The 12,813-nt window shown below is 37.3% G+C and overlaps 2 protein-coding genes across 2 annotated transcripts in view; both read right to left on the bottom strand.

Moving 5' to 3' along the window:
- LOC138152763 (EF-hand calcium-binding domain-containing protein 13-like) overlaps window positions 1-12,813 on the bottom strand; it is a 98,045-nt gene that overhangs the window by 12,868 nt on the left and 72,364 nt on the right. The window contains exon 27 of the mRNA XM_069076850.1: window positions 5,466-5,537. Coding sequence (XP_068932951.1) covers window positions 5,466-5,537 — 72 coding nt within the window. The remainder of the gene's footprint in view (window positions 1-5,465; window positions 5,538-12,813) is intronic.
- METTL2A (methyltransferase 2A, tRNA N3-cytidine) overlaps window positions 1-12,813 on the bottom strand; it is a 393,599-nt gene that overhangs the window by 335,284 nt on the left and 45,502 nt on the right. The gene's annotated exons all lie outside the window — the stretch shown is intronic.

Genomic DNA, 12,813 nt, shown 5'->3' with positions numbered 1-12,813 from the left:
CTCACTCTGGAGTGTTTTGGCACACCTCTTCTCCGGGTTATCCTTTTTCCTTTCTTAAGTAGTTCTGTACCTGGTTCACAGTCTTCCTCCTCCCTCATACTTTTGGGACTTCAATATATACATTGATGTCCCTTGAATACCTGAATCTCCCAAAGTATATCAACCTATTCAACCACCATGACAACTTCAGCAGCCACAGGGATGATCACATTTTAGATCTCACCATCCCCCATGATTGTGCTTACCTTCTCCTTCCCTAATAAGCCCCCAGGTCATTATAACTAACCCACAGGCAGTCTAAACTTCATCTGCTTAAATAGAAAGAAGAGCCACTAAGAGGGGAACCCTTCCCTCTTTGCCCCTTTCCACAGGGTGGATGAGTAAGGAGTGTGACATGGTTGTTGAGTTGCTAGTCATCAACTCTAAGGTTTCCAGTGAGATGGTGAGGTAGGTCCACCAAGACCTACCCTTACATTGCCTTAAAGTCATCTGGGCATGCCTGCATCTTCCCTTCCACTATGATTTCCAGACTCCTTGGCACCATCCATCATCATCTTACCTGCTGGTGGACCTCAATATCCCCTGAGTCTTATGATCTAACCCAGACCTGACCTGAACTTTCAGGATTTCTGGGACTTTCCATCTACCCTGCAAATGAACTCTTTTTTAATGTGTTGTCTCCCCCAATTAAAGTGTGAGTTCCTTGACAGCAAAGATGTCATTCCCCCCACCCCTAGCATTTAGCATACTTCTTGGTACATAGTAACTGCCTGATAAGTCTTTTTCATTTATTCATTTATGATTCTAAAAGTCCATACTCTGATTACAACTTCCTATCTCTTCCATCTCTCCTTCTGACACAATCTTCTTACACCTATTCTTCATTCTCATCACAAATTCCAATCACTTTACTTTTCCCTCCTGTCTTAATACATCATCTTTGCTCTAGTTTTAACTTCCCTTTCTTCACAATGTTAGCCCTATGGTCCACCAGGCCAACTATGCATTATCTTCTACCTTTGAATCTCTGTTCATGCCTTTGCTAAACCTATTTGCCTTTTCTTCTCCTACTCCTGTGCTGGAAAAAGGTACACAGCTATGCCTGCAAAGTCTATTACAAATGAATGCTAACTAATCTCAACTGGACTCTCACTTCTGCACAGCATGGTTTTCTTTTTTTTCTTTAAAGCAATCGGGGTTAAGTAACTTGCTCAAGGTTACACGGCCAGTTATTATTTCTGGGTGTGGTGCTGAGTATCTGAGCCCGGATTTGATCCAGGTCATCCCGACACTAGAGCCGGCGCTCTTACTCACTGAGCCACCTGGCCGCCCCAAAGAATTCTTTTTTTTTTTAAGCAATTGGGGTTAAGTAACTTGCTCAAGGTTACACAGCCAGTTATTTCTGGGTGTGGTGCTGAGTATCTAAGCCCGGATTTGATCCCCAGGTCATCCCGACACTGGAGCCGGTGCTCTTACTCGCTGAGCCACCTGGCTGCCCCGACAGCATGGTTTTCTAAATTTTCTCTGAATGATTCTATCATAGTCCCTACAATGACTATTCCAAATTTTCTCTTTTCTTTTCAAGACCTCTATATTCCTACCTTCTCTAAGCAGAGGACTTCACCTACATTAACTGAAAAAAGAGGCCATCTAATATGAGCTCCTCTTCTCCCTACTACAGCTGACACTTCAAAATTCTTCTACATTATTGTCTCCCTATCATTAAAAATCCTTTACTTGACTCTCACACTTTTGTCCCTCTTCCCTTTCATAGTCAATCTACTTTAAAAGAGCGACCTGTTCTTGCTGCCTCTATTTCCTCACCTCCCAGTCTCTTTTCAATCCTTTATAAATTGATTTCTGATCCCTGGTACTCTACAAACTATTCTCTCCAATGTTACTATCTCTTAGCTATTATATTCAATGGGTTTTCCTCAGTTGTCATTCATCTTGACCTCTACCTAGTAACTAACACTGCAAAACATCACTTCCACCTGAATACTGTTTTCTCTCTTTTTTTTTTTTTGTGACATGGTTCTGTCCTTGTTCTTCTTCTAAGAGTCTGGTTGGTGTTTCTCAGTCTCCTTTATTGGATTATCCTTCTCTTGCCCACTCTGCTTGGTGATATATATAGACTCTGCTGTGGGCATTCTCCTCTCCTCTCCTTTCCATTCTTTCTCTTTTCTATCAGCCCCCATGTATTCAATTATCATCTCTAGCACACGACTACAAAATCTATATCTATATCTATCTATGTAGATGTGTATATATACACATATATCCATATAAAATCATCTCTCTTCTAAATACCAATAGCACTTCACCAAATTCTGGCTAGATATATGTAGTTAGATATTGCAATGGAATTACCAGCTCCTAAAGGGAATTCATTCCCTTTCCTGCTAAATTTACTCTCCCTTTTTTCCATACTTCATTCTTTTTGTTGATAGTACCACCATCCTTCAAGTTATATAGGTTCACAACCTTAGAGTCATCCCTGATTCTTTCCCTCTCTCTTATCTTCCATATCAAAGTAGTTAGATGAAGTCTTATTGATTACACCTCTACACCTTTCACAATTGTTCCTTTCTTCCCATTCACACGGTTACTACCATAGCTTAGGTCCTCATCATCTGTTATCTGAACTACTTTAATATTGTTCAAATTTATCTCCTTGCATCCAATTCTTCCCCTGTTCAATTCAGGTTTCACAAATCTGCCAAAACATCCCCCCCCCCTCCAAGGAATAAGTCTAACCCTGTCACTTCCCTACCCAAATATCTTCAAAGGCTTCCTCCTTCTGGATAAAATACAAACTCCTAGGGGCGGAGTAGAAACAGGACTTCTGCGCAGCTCCTGCTTCCACTTCCTCCAATTCATGTAAAAAATTACTCTAAACAAACTTTGGAGCTACAGAACCCACAAAATGACAGAGAGAAGATAACCTCCTGCTGAAAACAGCCCAGCAGGCTGGCAGGAAGGGGCCAGCACAGTACACTGGGAGCCGAGCTCAGCCCCACATGAGCCAGAGGTTTTAGCCTCAGGGCAGCCACAACCAGCTGCCGACTGGAGGGACTTCAGATCACTAGCAGCTGTGGCAGTTTCCAGAATTATCAACCCATAGATGCTAAGGACAAAGTGAGAGGTCAGTGCAGTGTGGACTTTGGGAACCGGGAATCTAGGAGCACGGTCCAGCCTTTGCCCCCTAGAGGGAGAAGCTCCTAAGGTGCGGTGGTCATGCAGCCACCAGCAGGAGGCTGCTTCAGAGCTCCTGGCCTGCAAATTGTAGACCAAGTGACCATTCTAAGGGGTAATCGTTCTTGCTTTAACCTACTTGGATCTGGATCACTGTCTAGGGTGGAGGTCCTGGGGTGCGTGCCCAGTCTGCCAGAGCTTGTGAAGGCTTAAGAGAGAGAACCCAACTAATAGCTCTGGCAGCTGAGAAAACCCCAGCTGTTTGGGACAAAGCTCTCCTGTCTGGTGGCAGAGTTTTACTGTGGTAAAAAGCTCAAAAGTCAAGTAATTGAGTAGCAACATGAGCCAGCAAAGGAAACAAAGCAAGCACAGCAATCCGACTTCACACTCCTATTTTGGAGACAAAAAAAGATCAAAGCATGGACAGGAAGAAGAGAGTGAAGTCAGAACTCCTGCACCAAAATCTTCCAAGAAAATTATGAGCTGGTTACAGGCCATAGAGGAGCTTAAGAAGGATTTTGAAAACCAAATAAGAGAAGTGGAAGAAAAATTGGGAAGAGAAATGAGAATGATGCAAGAAAATTATGAAATGAGAGTCAACAACCTGACTGAAGAAAATAACACCTCAAAAATTAGACTAACTCAAAAGGCAAAAGAGGCTCAAAAAGGCAATGAGGAGAATAATGCCTTAAAAAGCTGAATTTGCCAGATGGAAAAAGAATCTCAAAAGCTCCCTGAAGAGAATCATTCCTTCAGAATTAGATTGGAGCAAATGGAAGCTAGTGACTTTATGAGAAATCAAGATGCTGTTAAACAGATCCAAACAAATAAAATACAAACTCCTCTGTCTGACATCTGAAGTCCTTCCTAATCTGATACCCTCCTACTTTTCCAAACTTATTTCACATTAGCTTCCTTTACACATTCTGTGTTCTAGTCAAAGTGACTTATTATCAGTTTTCTGGGCTCAACATCTTTTCTCCTGCTTCTGTATCTTTGCAGAGTTTGTCCCCCATACCCATAATGAACCCCTTGCTCACCTCCAACAGATGAAAAATTGGGAGGAAGATATTCTAGGCATAGGTAACATAAGTGTGTGGGCCTTATAGAGGGTACACTGAGTAGTCTAGTTTGGCTGGAGCATAATATGCATGGAGTGGAGCAGTATGATATACAAAAAGTAGTGTAGCATCAAATTGTAGAAGGTTTTGAATACTATCTAAAGAACTTTAAACAGGGAGACATGACAAGGTTTGGAGAAGAGGAATAAAATGACAAGATTTATGCATACAGTTTCATTGGGTCACTGGAGATAATAACAAAGGTAGCAGAAGATTTTGACTTGTTTGGCTGAATCCTGATCTGAGTTATATATTGGCTTTGGAATCTCTGGAAACTGCAAGTTTTTGAATTGCACTTTTGGACAACAATTCTGACCCATTCTCCAAAGCCTAGCCCAAGTCCATGGAGCCTTCCTAGTCTACCATAGTTCACAGAGATCTCTCCCTTATCTGAACTCATAATATTTACTATCCATAATAACACTGTCCACAGTAATAGCAATATTACACGATGATCAACTGTGAATGGCTTCACTATTCTCAGCAATACAATGATCAAAGACAATTCCAAAGGACTCATGATAAAAAAAAATGATACCTACCTCCAGAGAAAGAATGGATGGAGTCTGAATATGGATCAAAGCATATTATTTTTCACTTTATTTTTTCCATGATTTTTTCTCTTTTGGTCTGTGCCTTTCACAACATTACTAACATGGAAAAGTTCTGCATGATTACACATGTATAACCTACAACAAATTGCTATTATCTCAGGGAGGGAGAAGGAAAGGAAAGTAAGGGAAGGAGGGAGAAAATCTGAAACTCAAAATTTTTAAGAAATGAATGTTAAAAGTTGTCTTTATATGCAACTGGGAATAAAATAAAATATTATTACAATATTTCTATGTCAGGGGCATCTTTCTGTATCATATAACACCTAGTAACATATCTAATATAAAGTAGCGGATCAAAGAAGTTGATTGGTTAAACTTCACTCAAATATTGCAGCAAGGGGTGAATTGTTATTTAAAACAATAGTACAAATCAATAAAGGATTGAAAGTGAGCAGAGAGGAAACACAAGGAAGTCCAGTAAAAAGTCAAATTCTTAAATCTAAAAAAGTCATAATTTACAAAAATGTCAAAATTTATATTCCAGAACAGCAATGAAATGGTTGTCATTAATCCCAGTTTTAAAATTCACACTTACTTTCATCCTTTGTAAAATCTTTATCCTTGGATAATTTCTTCACAAATTTCCTTAAATTCACTGCTCCATCATCTGCAAAAGGAAGGAAGAAGTCAATTGAGATATTTCAGTGGAGAAAAAAATTAAACTTAGAACATACCATCACTAAGGCTAACTGGCTGAATTTACCATGGATGAGTCATTTTTATTTGGTACCTTAGTTTCCTCATTTGTAAAATGCAAATTTGCTTCTAACTCTACTGTTCTAGGGCTGCTCTTTGTTGATGAAGCAAAAATATTTGCCTAGAAATGTCATAAGGATGATTCAAAATGGAGTATAAACTTTTGTTAAATTCTATATTTAAATATGCAAAAAATTAAAAAGCACTTCTATATGATCACTTAACATCATATAAATTCAGTTAAGAAACACATCATACTAGTTATTAAGTGAAATGTGTGGCATTAAGTAGCTGTTTCCAGAGTGTTGTGCTCTGTTTCTGATTTTTTTCTAAGATAAATACTTTTTCATGACAAGTTAAAATTGGTAAAATAACCAAATATAAGAGTATGGATTCAAATAATAACAATCAAGTGTGTTTTCTCACAGCTCCTCAATTCCCTCCATCCCTGTGGCCCCTCCATGCCTCTGATTGAAGAATATAGAGGATGGACAATGGTGAGTTTCCCCCAGAGCCTCTTTTTAAGGAAGTTGCCCAGAACATCAGTCTCATCATTTCCCAGTAGCTACACTCTTTTGAGTTCATTGTCCCCATCCCTCCCAGCCAGAGACTCTCTCCCCTCCACTCCCACTCTCCTACTTTTCAGTTTCCCCCATTAGATTGTATAGGCTGGGACTATATTTGGCCCTAATTCATTTTCCTGGTGCTTAGCACAGTGTCCTGCATAGAGTAGGCATTTAATAAATACTTACTGGGGTGACCAGGTGGCACAATGAGTAAGAGCGCCAGCCCTGGCGTCAGGAGACCCGGGATCGGTTCCAGCCTCAGATACTTGGCACCCACACAAAATAACTGGCCATGTAACCTTGAGCAAGTCACTTAACCCCAACTGCTTAAAAAAAATAAATGCTTACTGACTGATTACTGGCCTTATCATTGGTTTTGTTCCATTCAATATTTTTATAATATAAAAATAAAAAACTACTATCAAGCACTTCAATTTGCTCAAAATAATTTAAATGTGTTTACTATAATTAAAAAATAAGAGATAAGGCTTATTAAATTTAATTGGTCATTAGTTGAAGAAAACCAAAGCAATTATATTCTCTTTTCAAAGTATCTTGGAATGTAGTTGCAAATTGGATAATATGATTTTGCTGTTATTAATAATAACAGTAATCAAGGGCAGCTAAATGGTGCAGTGGATAGAGCAGCAGGCCTGGAGTTAGGAAGACTCATCTTCATGAGTTCAAATCTAGCTGCAGACACTAGCTTGTGGGACCCTGGCCAAGTCACTTAACCCTCAGTTTTCATCTGTCAAATGAGCTGGAAAAGGAAATGGAAAATCACTCCAATATTTCTGACAAGAAAACTCCAAAAAGTGTCACAAAGAGTCAGACATGACTGAAAAACAACTGAACAAAAATTTTCACTTCCTATAGCTCTTTGCAATTTACATAGTTTTCCTCATAACTATCCAGTAAAGTAGGCATTTTAAAGTGTTAATAGCAACATTTTATCGATGAGGAAATGAAGCTCCAAGAGCTCTTTTGACTCTATGCATGTCTTGTTCTGTAACTACTGTCTTCCACCAAAAGACGAAAGTCATGCTTCATGATCATTCTTCCAAAATCTTCATTAGCCTTGGCACTGATCAGAGTTCTTAAGTATTTGGAAGCTGTTTTTCTTTGTAATGTTGTGGTCATTATACAAACAGTTCTCCTAATACTGCTCATTTCACTCTGAAGTTCATACAAAATTTCCCAACTTACTCTGAATTTGTCCTTTTCACTTTTTCTTATAGAGCAATAATATTCTGTTACATTCATATAACATGGTTTGTTCATCCATTTCCCAACTGATAGGCACCTGATTTGTAACTCTTTACAACAAAACATCAGTGCTACAAATAGTTTTGCATACACAGGTCTTTTCCTACTATTTTTGATCTCTTTAGGGCATGTACCTAGTTGAATCACTGGAATCAAGGGTATACACAGCTCAGAGACTTTGGAGGTATAGTTCCAGAATGGATGGACCAATTCACAGTTCAGTAAGAGTGATTTAGTGTGCCTATTTACTCATAGATCCTCTGACAATTATCATTTTCCGTTTCACCTTTGTCAATCTGATGAGTATAAGGTGGGGCATAAGAATTGTTTTAATTTGCGTCTTTCTTATTATTATTATTTGGAGCACTTTAAATTTGATTGCTGATAGCTTGCATTTCTACTTTTGAAACCTGCCTCTTCATACCTTTTGTCTATTTAGCTATTAGGGAAATTCTCTTTTTGTTATATATTTGTATCAATTCCATATATTTCTTGTATATCATATATTTATCAGTAAAATTTTCTGTCAAGATTTTCCCAGTTAAATGCTTCCCTTCTGATTCTAACTGCATTGCCTTTGTTTGTACAAAATAACTTCAATTTTATGTGATCAAAATGATCAATTTTATGTCCTGTAATCCTCTTTATCACTCTTCCCATATCTATAATCATGAAAGATGCCTTTTTCCATCTTTCCCTAATTTGTTTATGACATGACCTTAAAAAAAATCTGAGCCATGAATCCATTTGGAGTTTATTACAGTATACAGTATACAATGTTGATTTAAGCCTATTTTCTCCCAAACTGATTTCCAATTTTCACATTATTTTTAAAAATCAAATTGTGAATCCTTAATGCCAATAGTTGGCATCCTTGAACTTTTTGAGCACAATGCTACTTTGTTTCAATCCTCTTGATCTATGTACCTATTTTTTTCTTTGGTCAACTTTTCCATTTTTTAACCAGAACTAAATAGTTTTGATGATTTTTGTTCTGTGCCACCTTCAGTTCCACTTCCTTCCCACCTTTTTCTTTAATTTCTTTTAATATTCTTTACCTTTTGTTCCTCCAGATGAATTTTCTTATACTTTTAAAAAGTTTTTTTATAATAACCCTTAATAGTTTTATTTGTATGACAGTGAATTTATAAATTAATTTTTCTCCAATTAAATATGTCTTCATTTTTGTAAAGAGTGTTTTGCAGATATATTCATATGATTCTTGTGCATGTCTTGGCAGAAAGACTCCCAAGTATTTTATATTTTCTCTACTAATATTGAATAAATTTTTCCCCATCTCTTTCTGCTGGGTTTTGTTGGTAATATAGAGAAAGGTTAATGACTTTTGTAGCTTTATCTTATATCTTCTTCTATCTTGCCATTTTACTTAAATGATTGTTTCTATTAATTTACCAGACCTAATGAAAATCACTGCATTGTCTGTGTTAATTAGAATCAAATCCAATGTGTTCAAATTGCTGCCATTTAATAACAAGACCGGTACTTGGGCCAGAGGGCTAAGACTATATAAGGGGTCCCAGCTGCGGGATCTTACATATATATATATATATATATATATATATATATATATATATATATATATGACTCATGCTAGGATCTCCCCTCATTGTTGATCAAAAAAAGGAAACAGTGTACAATGTACGTCAAGTATAGGATAGCTATTTATTCCTCCATCCAAAATGTGATTTTGACCAAAAACCCCCCACAAAATACCAAAAAAATATACTGATGAAGACTTAAATTATGAAACAGTAAACCACAACTCCTATTATACTCTCCCAGGAGATTGATACTTCAAAGCATGAAAACATTTTTTTTTGGGGGGGGGGGACTGCTGAATCATTACTTCACCTTCACCTGAGCTAGGAATTTATCAAACCACTTTTTTAAGGTTCATTATCTTTTAGCAAGTCAGTGGTCACCTTCTCTAAGGAAGCTGTGATTTTAACTGCTGCCAGTCATCTCTGAATGTAGAACCCAGGAGGTCTCAGCCTCTCAAACTCAAGAAGTTGTCTCCAAAGCTGGAAATATTCCATCCCAGAATAGCTGCTCCGTAACTTATACCCAGGGAAAGAAATCTAAGCAGAAGAGGCAGCCAGGGACACTGAGTTCCAGGTTCAAGCCTGGTAGTACTTGTGCTCACTTCCATGTTTAGGCAGCCCCCTCAGCTACTGGAGGGGGGCAAAATCTCCTCTCCTATCACAAGAAGTTCAAGAGAATTCTGTCCACTCAAAGCATTCTCAGAAAAGAAGAAATCAAAAGGAAAACAGGTATCTATCTCTTCCAATAAAATTTGTGGCTTATAGGCCAATTTTTGATGCAGTTCTTTCCTCTTACTCTCCTCACAGGGACCAAGGAATTGATGTGTCATCCCAAAGCTTTTCAGCACTAAGCACTATCCCTAGAAGTGGCCAAAGGGAATTCTGTTCAACTCCATGTAGACTCTGTGTAGACAACTCCCTTACTTGTAGCATATTGCAAGCAGAGAGCTGGGATTAAATATTTGGACATCCTGACAATCCATGATGACTGATTTCTATACCTAGTACAGATAGTCCACTGGTAAAGAGAACATTGAAGAAACACTATTTAGTGTTTATATATTTAACAAATGTATGAGACTGGAAAAAATGCAAACATGAAAAGTGCTGGTTAAGCCCAGATCATATGAAAAATACACTACCATGAAAAAGGTACCACATGAAGTAAACAGTTTAAAAAGTCAAAGAAAAATAAATAAATTCTACAAGTCCAAGTCTTTATATAACAATTATAAAAGCCTGGGCCCTTCATGGAAGCCTGAAACCAGTGTGATCTATAATAAATGGGGTCTGATAAGAGATAACTTGGCTCTAGCTTGTTTGAACCCTAACAATAGTGGGGTATGAGACATAGTGGGATTCAAAGATCTCAGTGTCTAAGTAGAAACATCCTTGGGTCATGGACTCATAAATCGCTGGAAAAGAATGGCACCATCTAAATGATGTTTGAGCCCATTTCATAGGGGCAGGTTATTGGTACTGATGTGGAAACCTACTAATTCAACACGTACTAACTCTGATCATTTTTGTCTCAGGGATTCTAGTCAATGATAATTTTAAAAACCTTTGTAGTTAAGTGTATTTGTGTGTGTGTGTGTGTGTGTGTGTGTGTTTGGGGGGGGGTATGTTGTCTAAATTTTCAGTGACAGGAAAAAAAAAACCAAGAACAACAAAACTCTGAATGAAATTCCAGCTAGGCTTATGAAAGAGAAATGAACAAATGACCGAATTGGGAATTCATCAGTACTCTGAATTTGATAATTGCTAGATTGGTTTTTTGAGTATGAAGTTTCAGCTTCAGCTGAATTGTCTTCTTATACCCGACCAGAAGAGGAGGATAATTTTTAGTCTCTAATTTAATTTAAACTCTAATTTAATTGTGATAAAGGGCTATATGAATTTAGTAGATTTGTATACCATGATACATACCTGTCTATGTGAAGAGTTCTTTTTTCTCTACACGGGAAAAAAAAAGGATCAAGACTCTTTTCTTTCCCTTCAGATAGGAAAGTGCCAGTCAATAAGCATTTATTAAGTGTCTGGCAAAGGCAAAAGACAGTCTCTATACTTAAAGAGCTCACAATGTAAAATATAATTTCCCCTCTAATTTTTTCTTTTTGTTATAATTTTAAGGAATTCTTTAAGTGTACAATTTGATTAACTCTCTTGACTTGGTGGATTTACAAATTATCATGAGATGGATTTGGATTTTAGTATGCTTTAACTGAAACTGTTTCACAGGGGGTTAAAGTGAACCAGGGCTGATGGGAATAGGAAATCTGTTTATACAGAGATTGTATAGGTTAGAATTTGATTATATGCCCTGCAATCATGTGAGCAATATGAATGTTTGTACAAAGAATGGAGCATAACTTACTGAGGACTATGGAAAAGGCAGGTGATTTAGAAAATTTCTTCCTATGCTTTGCTATTAGATAATATTAAAATATGCAAGAGATTATGTAGTTATTGCACATAGGAATGACTTAACAAATGCCTTTTGATATATGCCCCTGAAGGCTAGGTCTTAAATGTAACAATCTCAGAAATTCTGGGAATGGGTTTTTAACAAAGATCAAACTGAAGTGAGATAATTTCTAAACCAAGGCTCGACAGATAAGGCAGAAAAATAAAATGCAGGGCTAATTTCCTCAGGAGATGCTATCACCAACTTGAACTAAGCTATCAGAAGGTACAAAGGGGGCAATATCCCATCATGAAAAATTCTGGAGCAATTACGATGATGATGATGATGACAAAAATTCCAGTAGTTAGCATTTACAGAGCACTTTACATATGTTGTGTCATGGGATCCTCAAAACAACACTAAGACAGATGCTATTATTATATTCATTTTACAGAAGGGAAAACTGAGGGGAAACTGAGCAACTTACCTGGAGTCACCCAACCATCCATGACAGCTCTCAAACTCTTCCACACCATCTGGGACTCTATGCACTATGTAAGGATATTCCCCCACTCCACCCAGATGTAACCCAGAATCTAGAATCCACGTACACAGATGGATGGATAACCACAACCCAACTCAGGAGTACTGGACAAAAACACTCATTGCTTTTAAGGGTTGTGTTAATATCATTTGTTGTTCAGTCATTTCAATTATGTCTGACTCCTTATGATGTCATCTTGGCATTCTTGGCAAAGACACTGGAGTGGCTTACCATTTCTTCTGCAGCTCATTTTACAGATGAGGAAACTGAGGCCAGCAGGGTTAGATATGTGTTTGAGGCTAGATTTGCATTCAAGAAGATGAGTCTTCATGACTCCAGGCCTTTCTATCTACTCTACCACCTAGCTGCTCCATTAATATGATTAGATTGCTGTAATAGATTAAATGACTAGATTGCTGTAAGAAGATGTATTCTTGTTATTGGAGGTATAGTAAGTGATCCTCCATTGAAGTCTTTTCCTAATTAAGGCCTGAATATGTGTAGAATAAGTATATGATATGTTTATCTTCTAATTTTTAATAGTATGACCTTTATTATTAAAGTCACATATCCATTTAGAATGTACTACTGTAGAATATGGCATAAGGCAGAGGTATTTAGTATTAATGTCTTCTGTTTTTTTAATATTGTCATAGTTTCTCCTAGTAACACTCTCCCTACTCCTCCCACAGACCCATCCCATATAACAAACCATATTTTTTAAGCAAAAAAAAGATAAAGAGGAGGAAAAATCAGTATAGCTCAGAGATCTACAAACTATACCCAATGGGCCAAATATATATATATATATATATATATATATATATATATATATATATATA

This window comes from Petaurus breviceps, unplaced genomic scaffold, assembly GCF_028583685.1.
Source record: "Petaurus breviceps papuanus isolate PSGF00001 unplaced genomic scaffold, PetGlider_PUasm1.0 90925, whole genome shotgun sequence".
Lineage (NCBI taxonomy): Eukaryota > Metazoa > Chordata > Mammalia > Diprotodontia > Petauridae > Petaurus > Petaurus breviceps.
Note: the sequence above shows the minus strand (reverse complement) of the source record. Positions and strands in the feature narration are given on the sequence as shown.